The sequence below is a fragment of the Urocampus carinirostris genome, chromosome 11, assembly GCF_059441175.1.
Source record: "Urocampus carinirostris isolate Australia breed hairy pipefish chromosome 11, RoL_Ucar_1.0, whole genome shotgun sequence".
In the NCBI taxonomy this organism is placed as follows: domain Eukaryota; kingdom Metazoa; phylum Chordata; class Actinopteri; order Syngnathiformes; family Syngnathidae; genus Urocampus; species Urocampus carinirostris.
In genome coordinates, this window is record NC_142359.1 from 19007041 (window position 1) to 19034360 (window position 27320).

At 42.7% G+C, this 27320-nt stretch overlaps 2 protein-coding genes across 2 annotated transcripts; both read right to left on the reverse strand.

Moving 5' to 3' along the window:
• Positions 1–3079: 3079 nt before the first annotated feature.
• LOC148356661 (kelch-like protein 9) lies at positions 3080–6946 on the reverse strand. The gene is made up of 4 exons (XM_088347408.1): positions 5807–6946; positions 4791–5730; positions 4538–4705; positions 3080–3681 (listed from the first exon to the last, which is right to left on the reverse strand). Exons 1-4 carry the CDS (start codon positions 6921–6923, stop codon positions 3159–3161), a joined length of 2748 nt encoding a protein of 915 aa, XP_088203534.1. The 5' UTR covers positions 6924–6946; the 3' UTR covers positions 3080–3158.
• A 1584-nt stretch (positions 6947–8530) lies between these two features.
• Positions 8531–25932, reverse strand: LOC148356662 (uncharacterized). The gene is made up of 5 exons (XM_088348345.1): positions 25783–25932; positions 19612–19690; positions 17015–17085; positions 11930–12101; positions 8531–9393 (listed from the first exon to the last, which is right to left on the reverse strand). Exons 2-5 carry the CDS (start codon positions 19642–19644, stop codon positions 9211–9213), a joined length of 459 nt encoding a protein of 152 aa, XP_088204471.1. The 5' UTR covers positions 19645–19690; positions 25783–25932; the 3' UTR covers positions 8531–9210.
• Positions 25933–27320: the final 1388 nt, after the last annotated feature.

Genomic DNA, 27320 nt, shown 5'->3' on the forward strand with positions numbered 1-27320 from the left:
TGAACGTCTACAGCTCATCTCAGTTTTGTCTTTTACACCCATGAACTTATCAATCAGTTTGTAACACAGTCTTCAAAAACATTCAGTGAGTTGAGGGGAGACCAGACAACTTGAAGGATATGGTCAGCTGTGGTGTACTCTGGTGGCCAGCAAGGGCTTCTTTGCTGGCCTTAACATAATCATTGACATTTTGCGTCTCATGTATTTACAAGTTGTGCTTGTAGATTGCGAGCCAGAAGCATGGATTAACACTATATATGAATGGATACAATTGAGGCATTTTGGTTGTGTGGGCAGAAAATAAAATCGTAATGTCCTGGGGAAATCAACTAATAGACATGAGAGTTATTTAGTGCGTAGGCCTGAGTTGTACAACAAGTCCACAGTTATTTTTGTCACCAATGAGATATCCTGGATGAAAAACTGCTCATGCACAATCAAAAGTACAAGTAAACAAATGTGAATTCATGCACGGGTATTCAAAAAATGAAACAGGTAACCCAAACCCTTTTTATCTAATTGTGGCCGAACTACGGCCGGATTGTTGCACGACTTCACATGACTTTAAATAACCAGAATACTGGTCCGATTTCAATCGCATGTAAACGTACCCAATGCTGGCGAACAAAAAATCAACCTGAAGTGAATAAAAAATGCTAGAAAGCGGACAAAATAGGAAACATTAATTGTCGGCATCTCAATACACACTTGCCACCATAACAAACACAGTCCACTGTGATCCGCCACATGCTGTCTGTAAGCGTTCTAGACTTTATTGAAGCTAAATAAATTAGATGATGCAATCAGTTGGAACTTCAAACAACAGCAAACAAACTGAAATAAATTAAACCTGCAAATGTTGCACAATTTTAAATCCAAAAGATACATACCTCTGGTAAATGAGGCAAAAGTCCAGAAAATAGTATCCACAATTGTAGTGTGCTTCCCTTGTGGCAACAGCTTTTCTTAAATAAATAACTGTGTTTAAAATGTAATACAAGGCTAAAAACGAATATAAGTTGATTATTAATTATTGTACATATTTATATTATGTTTATTCAAGCTTTATATTAAAAAGTGTAGGGAAATAATACTACTTCCGGGTTTCTCGAGTCCCTCCCGGTTCCACCAGCTCAACTCGAACAGAGATTCAGACAATGGGTGACAGGACTGTTGCATGTCCAATCCATTGCATCCATGTTGAAGGATTAACAAGGCATAGTTGATTTGATGTATAAACAACTACATCTGGTAATAGTTCAGACAGATGTAAAGAGTATCACTTCATTTTCTCAAACTTATCGGCACATTGTCTCAATGCATTGTATTCTACTGTTGCCGTTTTCACCATCCAAAAAAAGGAAATTAAAGCTTCAATGACACGTCCATTGTGGTCATGGTCCTTCTTTGGTGGTTTAGCTCAATGCCATATTGATGACACTACATGTAGAGGTATTTCGTAATGCATTTAATGCTATTGTTCACAAGAAGCGTCAAAGCCAGTGGTATCTTTTCCTTAAGAAGAGCAAACAGAAGTGGAATATACATGTAAATGGGAAAAGACGCTCCCTACAAAATCAATTACAAAGCTCACAATAGTTTTACTTGTACTTCCCTAAATTAAAATGTTGTTTGACATAATTATGATTCAAAATAATACATTTTTGACATATGTGAATTTTATAAATTCTACTTCGAGTTTCATTCCTACTTTCTTGGGCTGCTGGTTCACAAACACCTAAATATGAATAAAGTTATGAGTTGGTAACATTATATATCAAGTACAGTGGAACCTCGGTTCTCGATCATAATCCGTTCCAGAACCCTGTTTGAGGACCGATTTGTTCAATCACCGAAATCATTTTTCCCATTAAAAATAATGTAAATCGTTTTAATCTGTTCCAACACCCTGAATGTTTACCATGAATGTTTAACGTAAACATGAAGCTAACCCAGGCTAATCCTACGTTCGCATTATCGTAATCTTCCGTACGAAAGATTACGCTAACATGAACGTGTAAAAATAAAAAAATCAGGTCGTTTACAAGTAATTTTGCACCACAAGTGGCTAGCGCTTCATTGGAAAGGGGGCTACGTTCCAACACCCTGAATTTTGGGCACAGTTCCAACATTCTGAATGTATACCTGAATGTTCAACATAATCATAGAGCTAACCCAGGCTAATCGTACGTTCGCGTTATCGTAATCTTCCGTACGAAAGATTACGCTAACACGAACGTGTAAAAAAAAAAAAAGAGATAAAGAAAAGAATTATGAATAGGATTTCTTACCTTTGTGGTGGTCAGCAGAAGGCGCATGCTGTATTCCCTAGCAAGATCGGAAACTCGCACACCTCTTTCATGTTTAGCTATTATGTCTTTCTTAAAGGCAATAGTTGTACGAACAACTTGTTTTTTTTCACCTGTCCTGCTTGCACCGACCTTCTTCGGAGGCATAGTTAGGGGCTAAAACACTCCGTTCACCGATATAAAAAGCGAAAGCAAAAAGAGGCAAGTGCGCACGTGATAACAGTTGGTCACGAGGGGTGGGGGCAATCTACACCCGTATGCCGCTCAGCCTCGCACCCTAGCGTACGCACTCACGCATTACCGGCGTTCGAACTCCGAATTTTTGACCGAACAGCGAAGCAAGAATTTCTCGAAATTTTTGGTCGAACTCAGATTTGTTCGAACTGAGAGCCGTTCGAAAACCGAGGTTCCACTGTAGACACTTTTTACCAATAGTTTCAATGCTAAACATTTAATAGTTATTTTTTTTAATATTCTTATTGGTCATATAAGCAGTGTTCAGTTTATTCTGATTATTCCTAAAACATGTTGAAAAATGCAGTTAATCTATTACGAGATTGAGAGTTGCATTTGACGATGATTAGTGGATGTTGTAATTCTGCAGTTGGGTTAACACGGTAATGCACCATGTATTAACAGCACTGGAGTTACAAAATTTCATTAATAATGTGTAACGTACAGAGAAAAGTAATTTAATTCCAGGAACCTGTTTTTTTGTAATGCGTTCGAGCCAACACTGCTAATATCAGACAAAAAAAAACACAAAATAAACAAGAAATACTATCAATCTGCGCAATGTATTATAATTAAGTAAAGCAAAACGATCATTGAATGTTTGAAAATGTGCTTCTATTTGCGTAGATATGGCGGCAAAAGAAGCACAGCTGCTCGGAGGTCATTGTTAGGCCCGGGCATCTTTCCCATGTTTTCCCACCTACACAGAGCAGGGTCATAGCGGTGAACCATCTTAGTCTCCCTGTAGTCCTCCTGGCTGTAGCCACCAAGCACGTATAACTTTCCTTCCAGAACAGCACTCCCTGCTCCCACATGAGGCACCTTTAGGGCAGAGAAAGCCTCCCAGGAATCTGTCGTGGGATCGTAAACCTCGCAGGCCAGCTGATCTACCGCTGCCTGGTTAGCATCCAACGTGATTCCGCCAGCGACGTAAAGGTGATCGTTTAGGATTTCCATGCAGTGGTTAGCACGTGCTTGGGACATCTTTGCCAGGTAGCTGCTGCCGTTTTCTGGGTGGTATACAAACAAAGAAGCCAGGCATTGATCGTCTGCGTTCAGTCCACCCGAGATGAAGATCTGCCCTTGCAAAACTTTGGCCACGTGTCCACTTAGGGTAAGATCCAGGCTATGAGCAAAGCTGAAAGGGACAATGTTACTAATGTTACTTAGGAAACACACGTTTCAATAGGCTGCTTGTGAGGATCTGGTACACCGCCTTTCCCCAAAGACAACCAACCGGGTTTGGAACTGGGCACAGTTGTGTCTCTAATTATCCTGAACCTTTATAATGACATTTTTGACAGCACACGTCTGGTGATTTACATTTCCATTGTCATTGCTGTGTCAGGTTTGTTTTTTGTTTCTGGTCTGGACAATTTGTTGGTTAAGACCTGGTCTGTTTGTTTGTTACTTTGTTCCTGTTTTTTTTTAAATTAGATTTGTAGTCCCCTAAAGTGTGACAGCAGGAACCGAGGCAGGGGACCTCAAAATAAGCATGGTATTTAATAATAAAACCAAGTTAGGTCTTAAAACAACCGACAAAGTGTCCAAACCAGAAAAAGAAAACAACAAATTTAAATGACCCGATGACATGTGCTATTCAAAATGTCATTATAAAAGGTATGGATAATTAGGAACAGGTGTGTTCTGATTCTTACTCCCGTGTGGTTCATCAGAGAATTCCCGAACCATATATCCCGGCTTAATCGCCGACTGCCAAGATCCTCTGAGATCTGGTCACCTCCAGTCAAGACTAGGATCTGTTTTGGCAAGTAAACGCGGCAATGGCTGTGTTCTGATTGGACACACCTGTGCCCAGTTCCTTAACAGGTTGGCACCCTCTGCATACCAGATCCTGTTTATGAATCTTCCAAAATTTTGAACGTCCTTCTCTTCTGAAAATAGCCACATGCTCATAGCTAGCTACGTTTAGCATTAGAGAACCCCTTGAGTTGCGTAATGAATACATATTAGATATGATGACATATTCTTACCTCCAAAGGTTACCTGCAGGTGAATACCATTCCACGCTGTCGATGTAATCAGAGTGACCGAGGCCTCCGATGGCATATATGTTGCCATCTTTCACCACCACAGAGAAGTGGCACCTCTTTTTTGTCATGTTGGCCATTCTGGCCCAGCTATTTTGGACTGGGTCATACCTGTTTAGAAGACCCAGAAAAAAAAATATACCTAATGTCAGAACTTAAATGATTAATATTTGATAAGCGTAAGAACAAGGTTTACCTGTAAACCGTGTTTAAGGTGTCTTCTGTGCCGTAGTACTTTTTCCCACCAAAAACATACAGTTGGCCGTTGAGCACAGCAGCCTCGTGACAGAACCTCGCATGTCCTGGCATTTCGCTCAGGAGCCGCCACTCCATCGCCTTTCTTACTCCCGTGTGGTTCATCAGAGAATTCCCGAACCATATATCCCGGCTTAATCGCCGACTGCCAAGATCCTCTGAGATCTGGTCACCTCCAGTCAAGACTAGGATCTGTTTTGGTAAGTAAACGCGGCACTGGCTCTGCAGATCCACCTCGTGTCCACAAAAGCTTTCCCATACAGTTTCAAAGAGGCTTTCCAGCTTGTGTTTAGACCACAAGTCAACTGATTGAACCTCTTTAAATTCCTCAAATGTCATGAGTGGAAAGTGGATGGTTTTCATGAGCTCCCATGCAAGCTTAAGCCTTGAGTTGGGCTTTGTTTGGATCCAGCCTACCACCGCCTTGAAAACCACCAGCTCAGATGCAACGCACAGTGAGCGGCTGTTCAGATATCTAAAGAGCTTTTTGGCTGGTAGGTCCTTGAATTTGGGTGTGCATGACACTTTTTGGAATTGCTGCAACACAAAATCTTCAGATACTTCGCAAAGTTGGGTTAGCTGGTAAGCCTCAGCAAAGGAAACCACATCGAGGCAGGTGCGTGGATTAAGTTCTTGTACGAGGAAGTCAAGGCTCAAGGAGAGTGCCGGTTCGTATTGAAGTTGTAGGGAGATACTGCTGATCTCAAACCCGCAACTCCAACTGAGGGAGAGTACGCCACTGTAAGAGGTTTCAACAATAACCTCCAAGTCTGCTGCAGACAAGAACGGAAGAGTGACGTGTGATTGAACAGACTCTTTCATACCCGAGTTGAACATGCCACGGAAGAAATCGCTACTTGCTGCGAGGATGACTTTGTGAGCTGAAAGGAGGAGCGTTATCTTGAAACAACTTGTTCAGTCTTGGAAAACGAGTTTGAATGTCGTTCAAGTACTTACCGCGAATCGAATCTCCGACTGCTTCAAGAACAACGTCACAGCCCACTCCGTCCATCCACAACTTTCTAATCCAATTAAGATTGATTTCCAATTGTTTTATTTGTTTTCCACCGGAGATGATCTCCTCTTGAGAAGTCTGGGAGGACACCTGCTGCTGGCGGAGAAAATCCAACACTCTGTAGGCGCCGAGGTGCTGAGCAGCAGTTTCTACATGCTTCACCATCCTCTCCTCCAAACATGATATCAGTCCAGTGTAAGCAAATTCCACAATGGCTTCTAACCCACCGAGCTCCACTTCAGGATCCAAGGAAATGGAGTACATGTCTTCCCCTTTGTCCACAACACGCATCAAATGGTTCTTGACCAGTGGGCTGACAGCACCCAAGACAATGGAATGTACTAGAAAACACGTGCCGTCATTTGTCGTGAGAGTGAGGTCAGTGAACAGAGAAGTATCCCGGAATGCCTTCATGGTGTGGAACAGCTCCACATGGTGATCTTCTTTGCTGTACAGCCTTATGTTGTCATCATCATTTTCCTCTTCATCGTCCTCCTGGAAGTAATCTGCCATATCGTCATCGCTTAATTCTTCCTCATGTTCCACTTTTTCTTGTTTTCTATCTGACTTTGTGTCATCTCCTCTAAGTTCTTGTCCCTGACGTACAGCACCCAAAATTCGGTTTTCCTGCTCTCCGTCATCTTGCAATGGATCACAATCATGCATGTTAGAGCAAAAGGGTTCATTCTGGTTTCCAAAACTATTCCATCTTAAACCATCAGAATCACCCCTTGAGCTTCTTGGCTGATTTTCACTTTTTCTTTCCTGCACTTGATTCGAGTCTTTTGTCTTTAAATCATGGACATTTTTTGAAATAACTTTCTTATTCTGCCCTATTTCCTCCACCTTCTTGCGTTCAGCTGCAAAATCTACATCTTTTATGATCTGATTCATTTCACCCCCCATATTTACCTCTCTGTCCTTTCTGTTTACGATAGTGTCTTCCCTGTCCTCTGCCTCCTTGTCCTCGTCCACCATAACCCAGTGCCTCACCCTCTGCTCCGTTGCTTTATTCCATTGCTCCCAGTCAGGCTGCGGCTGTGAAATTTCCATCTCCATTGGGCTCAATCAACCTCAACCATCGGTCAGTCGAAAAATCTTCCGGTCCTCCTCAATTGGCCAATGCCTTGCGCTCTTCCCAAGTGCATGTCATTATTACAAGTGAGCAAACACGCTTCTATATCGAGGATCTAATTGTACAGCAGCGGGAAGTAGAAATCCAAGTTGTGCAAATGTCACATATGATACGAAGCTTATTTTCACCGTGGCTTTAAAATTCTCGCTCACTTGACCCACTAAAGCCAGCCAGAAATCTCTCCTTCATACCAGGCATGTTGATCCTTTGCCATATGACTGAAGGATCTTTATTAATTGCTTGGAGGGGGCCAAGGTGGTTTCATGTTGCTATTGTGCTCTTGAAGTGTGAGGAATCTGGGTCAAGGATCAAAAGGCGTTCAGACAGATTTACACTTGTTGTCATGTAGGCTGTGATAGGGAGCAAACAGCAGACAAGGTCAGGCGCTTGACAAAATACACTAGAAGCTCACCAGTAGCTTCTGTGTGGATGTGATCCGGGCAAAATCTGTCATTGATTTGGGAACCTAACACTAACCCTGCCTAGTGTGCCTTTACTACTTCCTGCGCAATGCTCAAGGCCACGTTTAGCAAATTTAACTGATCCATGTTTTCGACTCGCTGTAAAATGGACCCACATCTTTTATAATGGATAAGTGAATTTATTTTTTTAAAAAGAACGGAAACAAAGTGAGAGCATATTTAAAATGGCCAAAAAAACAGTTTTGCATTCAACAATGGGTAAGCAATATTGAATGACATGAGCTACAAACAGTTGTGGGCACAATCAATCACAAGGTGGTACTGAAAAACCTACTCATCTGATCTCTTCCTAAAAAAGAATAACCCTTTAAATTAAAAATATTTATAATTGCCCAATTGGTAAGTATGCTAGTAACAGGTAGCAGTCAAATCAATACAGCAGTGGTATTTTTGGGGGGATGAAGTATCCCCAAATTTCTCTGATGAGTGGTCGAGGTCAGTTTATCACAGAAAAAGTGTGATGATTGCAGGAGTGCCTAAATGTAAAAAAATATTGATTTCCAGAAAGCCTTAATCAAATCACTGTTTTGGATTCTTCACAGAACAAAACTCAGAAAATAAATAATAACAGAATTAAAGAAATAATTAATAACCAATTACCATTCTGTAAGTTCTTCAGAGAAAAAAATGTCCACAGAACATAAACTTTCTGTTGTAACAGATCCAAGATCAGCTTAGTTGTCAGAGCACTGGACCACCAGTAGTATAGATAACCTGCGTAAAGGCAGTATATTTTATATTATTAGCACATTGTTTTTAGTAACGGAACCAGAGACTAATGCGAATGTTGTGTTTCACATGTTAAAGTGACAAAACATTCTATTCTTCTATTTTAAGCAGTGTGACAAATTTATTGTGATAAAGACTCAATGCCTTCTTATATTGTAATTTTTATTTGTAGTTCATAGGTAAGAGTTTAGAGTTCTCGCCACTGCGACCCGGATTAAAATCCTGTTCCAGATGTGCACCCGGATTTTGAATCAAAATGCTCCCTGATATTGTTCAGGGGTCCAGTCAAAATGTTGAGGCAGGCCGAAGTTTGTGGACCATTGAAGTAAAGGAAACATTTTAATTCAGTTTTATCATGTGAAGATCAGGAATGTGCGAATGTACAAAAATGGTCAATTGGTTCTGACAAGACTCTTTTCCCACTCTGAGACATTCTTCATTGTGATAGGCTTGGTCTGGTTGCTAACCGGTCTATAAATTTACTAAGTGGAGCAAAATGCATGGAAGGAAGAAGTTAAGAAAGGAATGTTAAAAAGGAGCTACAGCAATATTCAAAGAGCAAGAACTCTCAGATTTCGGAGATGAAAGCAAAGACAAAGGATTTGGATTATTTTTAACAGCACATGTTAAAGGTCTTCATATATACAAAAGCGTTTTCTACACTAGCCCAGGGTACTTTCTTCCAAAAATGAACGTCAACACCCTTAGCTAGAAGCATATAATAGGAGAGAAAAGCTAAAATGTCGTATGCCACCAATTATTGCTTTTCAAAGCGGGGTCTGGTTGCCCTTCCTGAAGAGGTTACTAGATGAAGCCATTATGGTCACAATGTCACCAGGGATGTTCTTCAGTGCTGTGCCAACTAGCACAGGAGAAACCAAGGAGTTGCATAGTCGTCATTGCTAGGGAATACGTAGCTATTTTTAGCTATGTTTGACACAAATAAAGGAACGATGTGAAATGTTTGTGCTTGATCGTACTGGGGTCTTCACCGGACCCGTCAGGTTCTGACCCAGGGGAACAGGAAGGAGGCGATGGCTACAGCGACGGCGAGCAAGAAGAAGAGCAGGGGTGGCGCAAGGGGTGGGGACCACCTGCAGTCGTGATGTCCTGGCGGAGCTTCCACCTGCTTTTCTGCACCAGGCCTGGAGATGACCAGCGGACGCACCTGAGAGACGCTTTCCTGTGCAGACATCGAAACAAGTGAAGATTGACGTCTTTGCATCGAAGCTCACATTTATCCATAAAGGTATGACAGTCATACATCTATATAAGAGCACCTAAAGACATGAGAATTTTGATACACAGGAGTCTCGTTTTTTTCCCGGTTATCGCTGGTTCTCTGCTTCCTAAATTTCAAATTGAATTGTTTTTATGGTCAATTATATCAAAGTATCGTGCACAGTGTTCTGAGGGCAGACAGCATACAGTCAAGTCAAGTCATTTTGTTTTCTATAAAAATAAGTCACAATAAGTCTCAAACGGCTGTACAGACAATACACAAACATCAACATGAAATATACGAAATATAAGATTACAGATTATCACAATTATTGCTAATTATTACAATAGAATGACTCTGAGGAAAGAAATGGTGATCACCAGTGGGCGCTCCGTGGATTATCATCAGGTTCGGGATATGACTGAGGTGGCGTCGGGATAGAAGACAAAGTATCTCTCCCATACTGGTGGAAGACAACTTTAATGAGGTCAATTATGAAGAGGAAGATGAGGACGTTTTACCGTGGTTACTTAAAGTACAGTATGTTTTTTAACAGAGCTGTTTACTGTGTTGCGAGCGTGTAGCTAGTAGCGTTTTGCTACCCTTCACAGGCACGGTTTGTGATGAAAGTTATAATATTATTATTAAAGCTTTGAAAACTCTCTCGGTGTACCGTCTTTCTTTGTAAATATGTGTAACCATGTATAATATATTTGCAACTGTATATTTTTGTACTTTATTTATTTTAGAAACTTATTCTGATATGTTTTGTCTGAGCAAATGAAAAAGAAGGGGCGGGGCAAACGCGGGCTGACGGGAAGTGGAGTAAAGGTGAGACGTGTTTGTGGACGCGGCCGACAATAGTAGATATATATTTTTCCCACTCTTACCTTTGGAAATATACACTTTTTTTCCTTGGATTAATTTCAACGGGCACCCGGACTCTGCAGGTCTGCATTAAATATTAAGTACCAGTATCATTTTCCGTTCATTCTGCCAGCTGTGTTTTATGGACCGTATCTGGTATGGGTTAATTTTGTGTTTGTATTAAGTTTTTTCAATGTGGGCGCATGCGGCTAATATACAAGTGCGGCTTGTGTATGTACAAAATGGGTTTTCCTCCCGAAATGGGGTGGGTGCGGCTTATAATCAGGTGCGCTCTATAGTTCAAAGGAAGGTCTGTTTTATAGTTTCTTTAACCAGCTTTAAAAATCTTTAACTCTGTAACATCAACGCACAAGGGGTTTCCAATCATCCATTAGCCTTCTAACGCAATTAGCATTCACAATTCACTATTAGGACACTGGAAATGGGCCTACCCTGTCTACACTGATGTAGATATTGCGTTAAAATCAGACATGTGTAGCTAAAACAGTCATTTATCACGTTAACAATGAATGGGGTGTATATCTATGATAAGTTTTATGTTATCTTTATTGAAAAAAGCAGTGCTTCACTTTCAAAAATAAGGACATTTTTAAAGTGACCCCAAACTTTTGAACATTAGTGTATGTAAGCATGTTTGGAAACGAGTTTATACGTTGGCGCCATCTTGTGCCATATTGGTCCATTGTTAATGGCAAGATATGCTGAAATGAGCTCATTTAGATTTAAACATAAGTATTTTTTACCGCCATATGGTTATTGTAGTCAAAGAAGTATGGAGGAAGGAGGAGAAAACGGTACCTTGGTCCCATTTTGCGGCGTTCCAGCAGCAAGGAAGGTGTTCAAATGAATTGTCGTGTTTCAGATGTAGGACAGTTAGTGAAAAGTGTCGCTAGAGGGTGCACTTTTACTGTTTATTGTTTATTTTATTTTTTTTAAAGTTAAGTAAGTGCTTTTATTTTGTCCAAGTCAAGATCTCTTACTTGCCTTTTTCACGTTAGCGTTTCATGTGCTTTTGCAAGGTGAGGATGTATTAATTTGTTGCCTGTGTGAAATATTATTTTAAAATTCAGTATATGTGATTTCTGTTATTGCTGTTAAACCATGCTGACATGTTTTGTGATGGAAGTTGAGTTTAGAACTTTAAGGGTTTTATTTTGGTTGAGTTGGTAGGAATCAGAGCGGCATGGCGTTTGAGTGGTTCGCGCGTCCCCGGCACAGTTCTGAGGTCATGGGTTCAAATCCAGAGTTTGCATGTTCTCCCCAAGCTTTCATGGGTTTCCTCAGGGCACTCCGGTTTCCTCCACATTTAATGTGAATAGGTGAGTGTTTTGTATGTCTATGTGTGCCCTACAACTCGCTGCTAACCAGTTCAGTGTGTCCCCTGCCCACTGCCCAAAGATAAATGGGTTGGGCTCCTGGATGAATGGATGACTTTTTTTTGGTTTTCACAAGGAATTAAAAGCCGTATTTCGACCTAACCCAGAACACAACGTAGACCTGTAAAGTGTGCAGGCGGTCGGTACAGTGAAAAAGGGTTACACATGCACAAAATTTGAGTTAAAATGCGTCTGTCAGTGGAATTATCATCCTCCATGAGCAAGCGTCTTACCTCCAAGATGGTGCGGCTGTGCGTCCTGTCTGAAGTGAGCCGCATAGTCCAGCGGTGCGAACCGTGAGTGAGCCCGCCGTCGTCTTCGCTCTCAGTGGTGTCTTGTCGCGCCAGTCGCTGACGCTTGCGACGCCGGGAGCTGATCCGCTGGAGTGAGCCTGGCTCTTGCAGTCTAAAGGTGAGTTATTAACGCCAGCCGTTAGTTTAACTAGTGGTAAGGAGGGCCGGTGTGGTGCCTAAATCCGACTCCCCTGCAAAATCGGACTCCCCTTTGCCTGATCTATGCTTGATTGGCGTGATTGAAACAAACAATTTAAAAAAAAGTCACCAACACCGGAGGTGACACAATTTAGCTACACACTATAATATTCACCATCACGACTAATTGTACACACTGCTCACTCGATATAGTTTCTAGCAGTATCGTGTAGACCCTTCTATCTACCGAGAGAGCTAACTGTGGTCATTGTGATTGCTGTTTACGTTCCGTCGGATGCTAACGTTCCACCGGATGCTAACGTTAGCATAGCGCTAAATCTCCTGCCCGCTGCTATCAATAAACAGCAGCTTGCACACCCCAACGGAGCTTTTATCGTTGCCAGCGACTTTAATCGGGCATGTTTATGGACTGTACTTCCCAAATCCATTCAATATGTGGACTGAGCAATCAGGGAAAAAACACTGGACTGTGTGTACAATAAGATCAAACATCTAGTTGGATCCGCCCATCTCTGTCTGTCCCTCACCCCCTCGTACACCCCCCCTCCGGAGGAAAATCAAAGCCTATACAACAAGGACAGTACAAACATCTTCTTGTTCCTTTATCTCTTTGTTTTCCTTATATCCTCACTGTAAAATGTGGGACTGGAGTGCCACGTCCAATTGCGTTGTCACATTATATCCCATGTTGTAACAATCACAATAAAGGTATATTCTATTCTATTCTATTCTACACAAGTAGGCTTTATCTGGTATACTATAGTAACATTGTTGTAATGCATATTTTTGTACGTAGGTGTTCACTATTCTTTGTAAGAGGAGCACTCCAGGCAAGATCTTGGGTCAGGGCCTGAACCAGACCCGGGCTTCAAATGTTCAATCATTCGTGCCGGTCGGGATTTTTTCGCAGTTTTTTTTCTCCTTTCCTTTGTGGAGTATCTACACAGCATGCTCTCACTTTTAATCAAGTAATCATTTAGAGAAATAAAATGCTTACCAAACTATCAGTTTAATTTAAAATCACAAAATCCAAATCCATTTTCCTCCTCGGTGTTGGGGTAAAGGATGCGCCGCTTCCTCCTTTCACCTCACATCAGATGTAGTTTTTGCTTCTTGCCAATAGCTTACAAGCTTTACAAACTTTCTTTCCGATGTTTGGCCAAATCTTTCACTATTTGCAGCTTGTAATCTGCAGAATTTGATTTTTTTTTTATAACTTTATTTCTCACACACACTTTGACAGAGGTTTGATTCATCCATCATACAGCAACACAAAAAATATACATACAATTGACATAGCCATAAATAACAAAAGAAACAATAACAAAAATTGTTAATAAAATAAAAAGTGAGGTGTTTAGACATCAAGTTAAAATTGTGTGATAAGCTTCCATCTTTTCTTGAATTGATCTAGTTTCAGTTGAAGTCTTGCAGTGATTGTTTACCATTTTTCCATAATGTACATTTGCTTGAATTTGTCTCCATTGTTTTATGTCACGAAGTTGTGGTTTCATCCAGGACATTGTGATCATTTTCTTTGCTACCAAAAGCATAACCCTTAGTACATATTTATGTTGACCAGTCAATAATTCTTCTGGCAAAATGCAGAATTTGATTTTGTGCCGATTACAAGCTGTTGCAGTGCACATTTGATTTAAGGGTCCCAAGTCAACCCCAAGCTGTGTGGTTCAGAGAAACGCACAGTTTGGCGCTGAAGTAAGCACGGTCGGAGCTACGTATTTACTTTGGCGGTGAATTAAAGCTTCAAGTCTATTTCGGGCTTGTTTAACAAATCAAGTTAAGCCGTCTGGTTCGGGCGGGTTCGGGTTTATATATCCGCGACTCATGTCGGGTCGGGCTGAAATATTTTAGGCCCTATCTTACCTCTAAAGTGGAGCATTGCGAATGAGACACCTGCCAAAATCAGACTCCTCGCTAACGTCTGAGAGAAAAGTCTGTAAAACTTCAAAATCAATGTATCGAGAACACAGAATGGTACCCTAGAAGTCACAGGTCAGTAGTTCAAACACGGACCAGTTTAGCAGGGGGGGTGAGATTTTGGCAACGCCTGCCCAAACCTGACTCCCCCCTTAATTCTTGAGAGAAAGGTCTGAGACACTTCAAAATCACTGTGGTGACATATTATACCATAAGCTTACTATAGTACACCAAATAAAGCCTACTTGTAAGCAACTATTCGTAATGGTGAATATTACAGCGTATAGCTGCACTGTGTCACCTCTGGTGTGTGTTACATTTGCATATGTCTTAATGAACTCATTTTATAGACTAAGATTGCTTTTTCTGTCATAGGCACGCCAATTAATGTTCCTTAATAAACACATTATAGCGACTATGAGGTCCTAAGCAAAATTAGATTTGGGGGCCCTCTAGTACTTGATCATTTGCATACCTATTATCAGGGCCGGAGTGGGCCCCTTATTCTGCCCGGGAGTTTTCTAACCAAAGCCGCCCCGCTTAGCTATTGGAGAAGGAATTTGAATGAATGGAACTACAGCGAGCTCTAATTTGTTGGAAGAAATGCAGGTATTTGTTGATAAGTTAACGGAAAATCCTTTGCCATTTCAATTCTAAGGGAAATTATATGAAGACTCTTATATAGATGAAAACATATCTACCTATGTAAAGTGACAATGTAAAGTATTGCATCTGCCTTCCCAACAGATTGTAAGGCTTTAAACTAAACTCTTATAATAACGCTTGTGAAGTAGCTTCCATCGACACATTTCTACATGAAACATCAAAATCCTCTGGTCTCTGGTCCACTGGTCTCTGGAAATTTGTTTATGTCATTGTCTGTAAACATAAAAATCCCATTTTCATTGTACATCAGCGTGAAGACAGTGAGTTTATTAGCATAGTTTTCACACATTTTAAAGCAGAGAAGCTCCGCACACATGCAACCTGAGTACAGGAAAGGATCAACAGGAATTTATATGCCAGCCCAATAACATGGTAGGCATCTTTGAGGAGGTTACACTGTGAGAACCTCCTTTTTCCTTTTTCATTTATTTTTCTTTTTGTTCTACCATTTTTTCTCATTTCCTGTTTTCCTTTCCTTTTTCTCATTTTCCTTGTATTCTTTTGATTTTTCTAGCATTTCACTATGTTTTTCTTCTATTTCTTATGTTTCTTCTCTCTTTTTGTCTTTATTAATCTTTTTCTTCTTTTGATTATTTTTTTTTCATTTTTAGCTTTATTTGTACCCCCAAAATAGTTTTGTGCACATACATTTTCATATGTGGATAAAAGAAACGAAAACAATCTGAAGGGAGCCATCCAATCTCTAGATTGCTTTCTTACACTGAAGAGCCTTCCTATTTTGTTGTACTGCTGTATAATGACAAAGACCATTCATTCAACAGATTTTTAGTGAGCCAAGCTGAAAGAGACGCTTCTCAAAAAAGACAGAATTCCCATCACTATGAGCTTTTGAAGTAAGAGGAGCTACTTGGTAAAGGCAGTTAACTGCTAAATTATGCAAACACGTAGCACAACAAACATCCAGGACACACAGATGACAGGCAACAAGTGTAAGATGCGTGTAATAAATGATAAGTCTTTCTTTTAACGAGTTTCTTTTTATTTTTCTGGATTTTTCAGCTCCACGCCACCTAGCATCTTTCATCCCTCCATCGTACCTGACTCATATAGTTTGCGCTGTTCTGTTTCCATTCTACAGCTACATTAAAAAAGAATGGTGGTGGGCCAAACCAACTTAAAATTTTGGGGGGAGAATTTCCTCAGATGATAAAACTCACCTCATATACTAAGATGTTGGGGTTGCGCTAAATGTCACCAAATAGCTGACTAGAGAATGAATGAAGTAGTACAAGTCAAAGATACATGTTCAAATTATTTTTCTCATCCAGCCAGCCCAAACTCCACCTTGCACTTATAAGCAGGGTTGGGTAGGGTTACTTTAACTGGATTATTTTCAATTACTTTTGGATTACTCCAATACCAAATATGCTAATAAAAGACAAAAGAAACTAAATATGAATAAAATGATGACTCACAACACGTGGTAAGCTTTCTCTCTTTGATCTCTTTGATCTCCGGCAAAACTAACATAAAATGCGACGGAAACAAAATAAAAATAAATCCAAACAGCTTGCCAACATCATTTTTGCTGTTCCATGTATTCCGTTACTCCCCAAGCCTGCACAGAATGTAGTCATTTTATTCATATTCTTTTGTCTTTTATTAGCATATTTGGAATTGGAGTAATCCAAAAGTAATTGAAAGTAATCAAGTTAAAGTAACCCTACCCAACCCTGCTTATAACCAATCAGTGTGGGGAATAGTTAACTGCAGCCCGCTACTTCAATGATAGTAAGCTTGTCGCCATCGAAAAACTTGTGGAAACCAAGTTGGAGGATGCGTGGATTCCTCAAGAACACAACACCGAGACTACATAACACCAACAAATTTTGCCAGGGTTGGTTCATTTGTTGGTTTGGGGTTAAACGTTATGATAGCTAGCAGTATGTTGCGATTAGCATCTCTGCCTCACAGTTCAGAGGTCCTGGGTTCAATTCCGGCTACCTCCCGGTGTGGAGTTTGCATGTTCTCCCTGTGCCCAGGGATTCCTCCAAATACATGGCTGGGATGAGCTTAAGCACTCCCACAGGACTGTTGTGAGGATAAGTGGTCATCTAAATGTTGCACAAGTGTCATTCTTATTATCAATGTAATATTGTTTTTCTTATTGTTATTATTTTAGAGAAACTTTAAACATGTTCATTGCCGCCCTTTGGCCGCGCCGCGAATATATCATTAAACCGGTCCGTGGTACCAAAATGTTGCCATTTCTGGCGGGGCCAATGGCCACAGCAGTCCCACCTGCAGTCGGCGTCCTCGATGTCGGCGTCCGCGTCGCTTTCTCCCTGAGGGTCAGACAGCACACATTCCTCCTGCATGGAAATGGACTTTTAAATTTGACGCTATGATTAAATCCAATGATTGTGATTATGAAATATTCCTGAGGTATGCACGACCGATCCCGCCATATGTAGAAATAAATCTATTCATGAATAAATAGCTACAAATATATGCCATATACTGTAGATAAATAGACACATAAATGACATTTTTTATAATAAATGTTATCTTATTGACATTATGTTGACATTATTGGAAAACAAAATGTAGCTTGAAATGCTTTTACCTTTTCCTAGTGTGTCGAGGAGTCCAACTTTGTTGGCAATATAAAGCATCTTGCTTTTCGGTGTTTTTGTCAGTACAGAGCATTTTTTTGACATGATGGGTTTTAGAGAAACTCAACATAAAGAAATGTGCGCGTGTAGGTTGTTAAGCTTCTTTTACTTCCATTAGAGGTAAGATCTTGGGTCAGGCCCAAACCCTGCCCAAAATCCAGGCCAGGTCTTGTCAATAGCTTACAAGCTTTACAAGCTTTCTTTCTGCACAGCCAGAGTAAAACTTCGTGTTTACTTTGGCGGCAAATTGAAGCTTCGGGTTTATTTCGGGCTCAGTTATCGAATCAAGTTAATTCGTCGGGTTCGGGTTTATATACCCGCACCTTGAGTCGGGTCGGGCTGAATATTTTCGGCCCGAGCTTACCTCTAACATACGTGTACAACTTAGACAGCAAGATTATTGGCATGGAGGCAGACACAGGCAAAAAAGGCATGGGGCGACTGTTTAGCCAATCAGAATGCAGAACACAATGCACGAGGAAAATTTCCCAAGTAGAGAAACCGCATAAGTAAACAGCAGTTTAGCATGGGACAACTGTATATGACACAAATGCCTTTTTTTCATTGATTCATGCATATTGTCATTTATTTATTTCAGTATTTATTTGGCCACGTATTTTGTTGTGTATTTTTTTCATGTAGTCAGTCCTGAATGTATTTTCTAATTTATTTTGTCACAACAAATGTTATTCGAATGAGGTTGGTCAGTGATTAAGAGTCTGGCTTTTGTCATGTATTTTGTATTTCATTTATGACAAAATACAAAAAAATAAATACCAAAATAGATCACTGACATAAATAAAATGTCATATACAGTATTTAGCCATTACATGGTTTATTAATGCGTTGGTTTATTTCAGGGGTGTCAAAATCATCCTCAAAGAGGGCCACATCAGGGCCTGGTGTAACCTCAAAATGTAACTACTCCATCGTATAAATAACCTCAGAATTTACATTACAGTTACATACTGTATATGTTATTAACTATATACAACCAAATCTTCTTGGGTATTTCTTAATTTCTCAATTCCACCTAATATGATGTAGAAATATTGCTGTGTGGTGGCGCTGAGTCATCACTTTGCAGGTATTTTAGTTGCCCGTTGTTGGTAAATGTAGTTTTTGGTCAAAGCAGTCTTTAACCATTATTCCGAGACACTCTGACATTTTAAGCCCCCGCCAGCCACATAAAGGTTGTGGGGGGCCACATTTGACCCCCGGGCCATACATTTGAGACAGGTCATTTATTTAAATGGAATGTAATGGTATTTATTTATTTATATGTTTTTTATAATTCCAGAGGGTAATCTCTCGCTGAAGGGTGGTTTACTTTTCAGGGTTTCGATATTTTGCAAATTTACATTCTGCAACAGACAAGACACAGAAAACGCTATCTCAGGGACAGGGTGCAAAAGTCTTTGTGTGTATGCGTTTGTATGTGTGTGTTGGGTTGGTGTGACTGATGTGCGCGACTGTGATTGGCTGATGTATGCTGTCAGTCAAACGGCAGGGCGTGCAAACAAGTCAATGTGTATATCAAAACAAACTGCAAAGCACGGCGACAGCTAGTATTTCAACAGTTTGTCACATTGTAACGAAATTCGTTAATTACATCGGACACTGAGGAAAGTCAGAAAAGCGGAAAGAAATGTTGATCACCAGCGGGTACTCCGCAGATCGTTATCAGGTCCGGGAAGAGACTGAGGCAGCGAGAGAAAGCATAAGTGAAGCTGCTGGTCTGGCCTACTGCTACAGTTCCATAAAAAGCCGCCCGTATTGAGTCTGTATATCACCAATGCCATTACCCATGAAACAGATGACCTGGAACTACAACTCGTGGGATACCGCTACATTTGTGACGGTTGTTTTTGAATCATCACGGAGATCTGAACCTGAGGAAACCTGATGCTATCATGCAACTAGCAGTCTGCTCTCCGCATTGCTTTCTTACACTAAGGAAGCCTTCCATTTTTGTTGTACTCTTGAATAATGACAAAAGTCATTCATTCAACTCCAATTCTGTGTTTTTATTTGGAGCTCTATAGTTATTATTTTGTGACGTTGTACGTATTATATTGCATTATTAATATTATATACTGATATCTAAATAAATGTTACTACTTTGCAATTTTTGACTTTCACAGGACATTTTTGGGAATACAACCCCCGCAAAAATCAAGAAATTACTGATTATAGCAGGATCGGTCCTCCATACTGTGGTACCTCAGTTCCGTATCCCTCGGAGTAACAGGTCATGGCGGCTGAGTAGAGTTCACCTGCTCCCAAGTGGGAAAAAAATCACCTGCAAGGTATCAGTTACAATAGTCAATGTGATACAGTTTCTATGACACTCTGTCAATAACATCAGTCTTGGTTTTCCTCGAGAGCTCTCTCGTGTTTTATATTCACTGCCGAGGAACTTTATTTGAGTTCCTATTTTTTGTTATACTTAATAATATTTTTGAACTTTTCGTGCAGATCAAGTGAAAACATTTTTTGAACAGGGAAGAGATGGGCGCCACCAGGCCCAAGACACACCACAGGATCGGTGTGGTTATGGGACCCACCCAGCACAGGTACAAACAATTAAAGTACCACAAATTGTGACGACCTAATGTCAATTATTTAAGCATCCACAATGACAAAAATGATACCTGTCATGATTACCTGTGCCCGCTCATTTGGCACCAGCCGCTGATTGGCTCCCTGTTCCTATTTAAACCCTGTCCTGTCACTCTCCTGTTGTCATTCCGTCTGTGAACCTCTGTTGATACAAGGCAAGCCTTTTTGACCCTGACTCCCGCCTCTCCTGTTTTTGCTCCCGTTTTTCCACCTGTCCGTTCCTGATCCCCCCGTCTGTCTCCGGCTACGACCTGTTTTTATCCCGACCACATCTGCTCTCCCGTCCCGGCTTACAACCCGTTTCTGACCCCGACCACGTTTATACTCTCCTGTCCTGGCTACTGACCAGGTTTTCTGTCCCTGACACCGTCATTGCGCACTACGGAAGATCCACATCCGTATTCGGATCACATTTCGATTGCGAGAGCGACGTCCTTCCCGTGTCCAGCGAGCACCGGATCGTGGGCGCAGCCCTTCCTCTTTCTTTCAATAAAACTTGTGGTAAGCGTTACGCAATTGGGTCCTGATTCCGTTCTGGGGTTGACAAATACCTAACAATTAAAATACTCATTTTCTTCCCCCCAACTCCAAATAAAATAAAGTTAGTTTGTTACAAATAAAAGAAAATAATCTTTTTTTATTGTATTTGTACTATTTTTTTTCAAAAGTAAACATTTCTGTACAGTGCATCCATTGGGATGTTCTGGGGGGTGTCATGTTTTTATTTCATTCATTTTTTTATCTGACTTATTTTTTACCCATCGTGTGTGTGTGTGTGTATAGTTGACGTTATGTTGGGTATGGAGTGGTGATTTTCTTTTTGTATATTTAATGATTTTATGCAGCAGTTTGAGTACCATTACAGTGCCCGAAGAGTGCTTTACAAATGTCATCAAATTGTGATAGCAATAACTGCACAATAGATGAAAATCCCTGTTGTGTGTGTTCAGAAACAACAATCTGAGTCTGACGATGATTTAAAAAAGAGGAAAAAAACCCAATGTGCATTCTACAAATCGAAGTAACTGTAATGGCAATAACTGCACGATAAATAAAAATCCCCGTTGTGTGTGTTCAGAAACGACAATCTGAGTCTGACTATAATGAACAAAACAAAACACTTCCAATAAGAGTACCATGCTCCCTAGTGTAGTGGAGGTGCAATTGCACTTGATTCTTTGGAAATTCTTTTTTTTTCAATCCCTGATGTCAAACCCACCCACGCCCCCTTGACCCCATGGGGACACGCACCACTATTTGAGAATCACTGCTCTATATGAGGATCACCTCATTTCAAATACAGTGGTACTTCTACTTAAGAATTTGATTTGTTTTGGGAGGAGCTTCATTACATAAAAACTTTGTAAGTAGACGCATTTTGAACGTAAATGCGCTAATCCGTTTCAACCCCTGCAAAATTACTGTATGATATTTTTTTAATCATAAAAGAGCATCTGAAGGGACGATCCCCGGCTACAGACACTGGCTTTTGGGACATGGAACGTTACCTCTCTGGCAGGGAAGGAGCCCGAGTTGGTGCGTGAGGTTGAGAAATTCCAACTAGATATAGTAGGACTCACCTCCACGCACGCCCTGGGCTCTGGTAACAGTCCTCTCGAGAGGGGTTGGACTCTCTTCCACTCTGGAGTTGCCCATGGTGAGAGGCGCAGAGCCGGTGTGGGCATATTAGTTGCTCCACGGCTCGGCGCCTGTACGTTGGGGTTCACCCCAGTAGACAAGAGGGTAGCCTCCCTCCGCCTTCGGGTGGGGGGACGGGTCCTGACTGTTGTTTGTGCTTATGCACCAAATAGCAGTTCAGAGTACCCACCCTTCTTGGAGTCCTTAGAGGGTGTGCTTGAGAGCGCACCCCCTGGGGACTCCCTCGTACTGCTGGGAGACTTCAACGCTCACGTGGGCAATGACAGTAAGACCTGGAGGGGCGTGATTGGGAAGAACGGCCCCCCTGACCTGAACCCGAGTGGTGTTTCGTTATTGGACTTCTGTGCCCGTCATGGTTTGTCCATAATGAACACCATGTTCAGACATAAGGGTGTCCATATGTGCACTTGGCACCAGGACACCCTAGGCCGTAGTTCGATGATCAACTGATCACCACCTGGTGGTGAGTTGGCTTCGATGGTGGGGGAAGATGCCAGCCCGACCCGGCAGACCCAAGCGTATTGTAAGGGTCTGTTGGGAACGGCTGGCAGAATCTCCTGTCAGAAGAAGTTTCAATTCACACCTCCGGCAGAACTTTGCCCATGTCCCGAGGGAGGCGGGGGACATTGAGTCCGAGTGGACCATGTTCCGCGCCTCCATTGTCGAAGCGGCTGATCGGAGCTGTGGCCGTAACGTGGTCGGTGCCTGCCGCGGCGGCAACCCTCAGACCCGTTGGTGGTCACCGGCGGTGAGGGATGCCGTCAAGCTGAAGAAGGAGTCTTATCGGGCCTTCCTGGCCTGTGGGACTCTGGAAGCAGCTGGCAAAAACTCGGGCATCGGAGGAGTTTGGCGAGGCCATGGAAGCCGACTTCCGAACGGCTTCGAGGAAATTCTGGTCCACCATTCGGCGTCTTAGGGGGGAAGCGGTGTGCCATCGTCACTGTGTATAGTTCCGAAGGGGCGCTGCTGACCTCGACCCGGGACGTTGTGAATCGGTGGGCGGAGTACTTCGAAGACCTCCTCAATCCCACCGACACATCTTCCTCTGGGGAAGCAGAGCATGAGGACTCTGGGTTGGGCTCTCGTATAACTGGGGTTGAAGTCACCGAGGTGGTCAAAAAACTCCTCGGTGGCATGGCCCCGGGGGTCGATGAGATCCGCCCAGAGTTCATTAGGGCTCTGGATGCTGTGGGCGTGTCATGGTTGACACGCCTCTGCAACATCGCGCGGACATCGGGGACAGTGCCTCTGGACTGGCAGAATGGGGTGGTGGTTCCCGTCTTTAAGAAGGGGGACTGGAGAGTGTGTTCCAACTACAGGGGAATCACACTTCTCAGCCTCCCTGGTAAGGTCTATTCAGGGGTACTGGAGAGGAGGGTCCGCCAGGAAGTCGAATCTCGGATTCAGGAGGAACAGTTTTCGTCCTGGCCGTGGAACACTGGACCAGCTCTATACACTCTGCAGGGTCTTTGAGGGTGCATGGGAGTTTGCCTGTCCGGTCTACATGTGTTTTGTGGACTTGGAGAAGGCATTCGACCGTGTTCCTCGGGAGGCCCTGTAGGGGGTGCTTCGGGAGTATGGGATACCGCACAGTCTTATCCGGGCTGTGCGGTCCCTGTATGCCCGGTGCCAGAGTCTGGTCCGCATTGCCGGCAGTAAGCCAGGGCTGCCCTTTGTCACCGATTCTGTTCATAACTTTTATGGACAGAATTTCTAGGTGCAGCCATGGCGGAGATGGAGTCCGGTTTGGGGGCCTCAACATTGCGTCAGTGCTTTTTGCAGATGACGTGGTGCTGTTGGCTTCCTCAGGCCGTGATCTTCAGCTCTCGCTGGAGTGATTCGCAGCCGAGTGTGAAGCGGCCGGGATGAGGATCAGCACCTCCACGTCCGAGGCCATGGTTCTCAGTCGGAAAAGGGTGGTATGCTCCCTCCGGGTCGGGGAGGAGGTCTTGCCTCAAGTGGAGGAGTTCAAGTATCTTGGGGTCTTGTTCACGAGTGAGGGTAGGATGGAACGGGAGATCGACAGACGGGTCGGTGCAGCGTCTGCCGTCATTCAGACCCTGTACCGGTCCGTCGTGGTGAAGAGGGAGCTGAGCCGAAAGGCAAAGCTCTCGATCTACCGGTCGATCTACGTTTCTACCCTCACCTATGGTCATGAACTTTGGGTCATGACCGAAAGAACACGATCCCGGATACAAGAGGCCGAAATGAGTTTCCTCCGCAGGGTGGCTGGGTTCTCCCTTAGAGATAAAGTGAGAAGCTCAGTCATCCGGGAGGGACTCGGTGTAGAGCCACTGCTCCTCAGCATTGTGAGGAGCCAGTTGAGGTGGCTCGGGCATCTAATAAGGATGCCTCCTGGACACCTCCCTCGGGAGGTGTTCCGGGCATGTCCCACCGGCATGAGGCCCCGGGGGCGACCCAGGACATGTTGGAGAGACTATGTCTCTCGGCTGGCTTGGGAACGCCTCGGGGTCCCGTCGGATGAGCTGGAGGAGGTGGCTGAGAATAGGGACGTCTGGGCTTCACTTTTAACGCTGCTGCCCCCGCGACCCGACCTCGGATAAGCAGAAGACAATGGATGGATGGATGGATGGATGAGCATCTGAACATGAAACAAATACATGCTAAAATTAGATTACCACACAAGAAACATAAGACAAGAAGCACGTCATGTAAAAAAACAAAGAATAAAGGAAATAATCAACATTTTTTTACTTTTGCCTCGCGTTTATTGAAAAACCGATCCAATGACATCTGCTTTTGCGGGATTTTGACAATCCGTCGAAAATGCGCGAGGCAGATGTCATCACAACAAACAATAGCCCGACTCATCAACACTTTTTCCAGGTGATTCCTTTCCAAGAATTCCAAGACTTCATGGAATTTTGCTAAAATGTCTTAAATTTGATCTGAATGAATGATGGCTGCTGCGGGGCAGCACGGCGGCACGCTGATTAGCGTGTGTGCGGCACAGTTCTAATCCAGCTGCCGACCTTCCTGTGTGGAGTTTGCATGTTCTCCCCGTGCTTGCGTGGGTTTCCTCGGGGCACTCCGGTTTCCTCCCACATTCCAAAAACATGCATGTCAGGTTGATTGGCCGGTCCAAATTGTCCCTAGGTGTGAATGAGCGAGTGACTTGTCTGTGCCTGTGTGCCCTGCGACTGGCTGGCAACCAGTTCAGGGTGTCCCCTGCCTACTGCCCGAAGATGGCTGGGATGGGCTCCAGCACCCCCACGACCCTACTGAGGATAAGCTGTGCAGATAATGGATGGATGGATGGATGGAATGATGGCTGTGTTATCCTCCCTGCTATCTTGCCGGAGCCCTGTTAAAAATGTCGAAAAAATTGTTAAAACGTCATATTGTCAGATATAAATAAATTGTGAATATGCTTAATTGCTGTTAAGATTGTCGAGGAAAATTGTTCAAATCTCACATTGTTTATTTGCTGTTAATAGTGTCAATGAAATTGTTCAAACCAAACCCTCTTCCTTGTTGTCTCTGAACTGTGACGGTGACACGAAAAGCATGCTGGGAGCCCGCATGCGCAAGGGGCTGCCAGGCAGGATATAAACAATCCCCAGTTTGTTTACATTCAGGAAACTCTGAGACCGACTAATAGCAGCTCGTACTGTATTGTATCTTTGACTCTGTGTCCTGAAACACCTTCGTAACTAGAGGCAATATATTCCCGTTCAGGTGTTTTGTAACCTGGAACTTACGTATCTGTAAAAGCTCATTTCTCGACAGCCAAGTATTTTTAAAATCACATGTTGACAAGATACTTCATATATTTTTGATGTTATCCAAATGAATATTGTTTTATCAAATGATGTTGGGGTTTTCTTTACAACCAAGAGGCGCTAAATAATACACACTGCCCCTTTAAAAAAGTGCTCGAATTTGGCTAGGAAAAACGTGTAGTAGCTCTCATATAGACGTCGATTACGCGCCGCACGTTACGTAACAGTCAACTTTTCACTTCGGCTGCCAAATGATGCCACGAACGCCGCGAACTCCAAACTCTCCATCATCCTTGACTTTCACGCGGAATCCAAATCATTCTCTGCGTTTTAGAGTTCCTATCGAAATAGGGACAGTAGCGAATCTTACCTGGAAAACATTAGTAAAAAAATGGCGTCTTCTAGTCCGTGGACGCAGAAAGGACGCACGCGGCGATGTTTGACATTGTGGCAAATTCCCCGTGACGTCACTCGCGCGGACGATTGACAGATGTGGCCAGGGGAATATCTGCCGGGCGGAAGTGCGTAGGATCATTAAGGGATTTCAGAATAAAACGCATATCTGTCAAGCTCCAGGGCTCCATGCCCTTACAAACTGTCGTATTTTCTCTTACAAAATACAAAATAATCTTACACCATATTTTTTTTCAAACGTGTTTATTTATGTAGTTTAACATGTTATATTGTACATGTGTTTCGTTTTATCATATATATTGTTGATTAACATTTTGTTTTGAGATCTGAGTTGCCAGAACAGGCCCGCTAAGGGATTGAATCAGGCCCGCGAGACAACACTCAGAGAAGCGCAAGAGAAGAACAAGCTGCAGGTTGAAATATATCAACTTGATGTTGCCAAAGCCAGGAGCTTCTCGCAAAGACCCTGTACTTGTATTTATTTTTCTCTCTCTCTCTTTCTTTTCCACCCCTTTTCTCCCACTCTGTCTCTGTCTCTTTCACTCTCTGTGTCTCTCTTTTTCTGTTCCTTTGTTGCTCTTTGTCTCTTTCTCACTCTGTGTCTTTTAACCTCTTTTGCTCTAACTTCCTTATTTCCTTTTCTCTCTTTTCTCTTTCTCTCTTCATACCCTTTGCGCTGTCTTTTCTCTTTTCTCTCCTTCTGTCTTTCTATTTCTCTTTGGACTTCTTTTTTCCGCTTTCTTTCTTTCCCCTTCTCTCACGACTTCTCTTTTTATCTCTTTTGTTTCTCACGCTCTCTCCCTCTCTTTCTTTGTCCCGCCCTCTCTCCTTTTCCCTCCCTTTTTCTCTTATTTCTTATCTCTCTTTTTCTTTCCCTTTAATCTACTAGTCCGGCCCCCGACAGAATGTTTGTTCTATCATGTGGCCCCCGAGTTAAAATGAGTTTGACACCCCTGCGCTACGATCTCCCGCTCCGGAAGATCCACTTCCGCATTCTGTGAGCAGCTTGCTTCCCGCGTCCAGCGAGCACCGGATCGCGGGCGCTGACTTTCATTTCTATTCCAATAAAATTGTGGTTATCGTTACGCATCTGGGTCCTAATTCCGTTCTGGTCGTGATATCCGTGACACTGAGAGGTTAGTCTTTTAAAAGGACACTGAAATTCTCAGGGACTGCTTCCATCTTCACAATGAAAAGCAGCTATAAATTGCTCGTCTTTGATGGAGACACTATATTTAAATTCCATTTCAATTCTGCAGCATCAAACGAAACCCACTGGGCCCGTGCGTGTGTGAGTAAGCGGGTGTATGCGTGTCGGGGCGGTACATATCTAAAAATAATACAATCCAGAAGTTTATTAGCGTAATGCCGACTCTGCATGTGAAGCGATGTAAACCAAATGTGCCCTCGCGGCCTATCAACCCATCGGGCGGAAGGAATCAAGTCTCCTGTCAGCGCATCACATGCTAGCATCAGTTATTCTGACCTCTATGA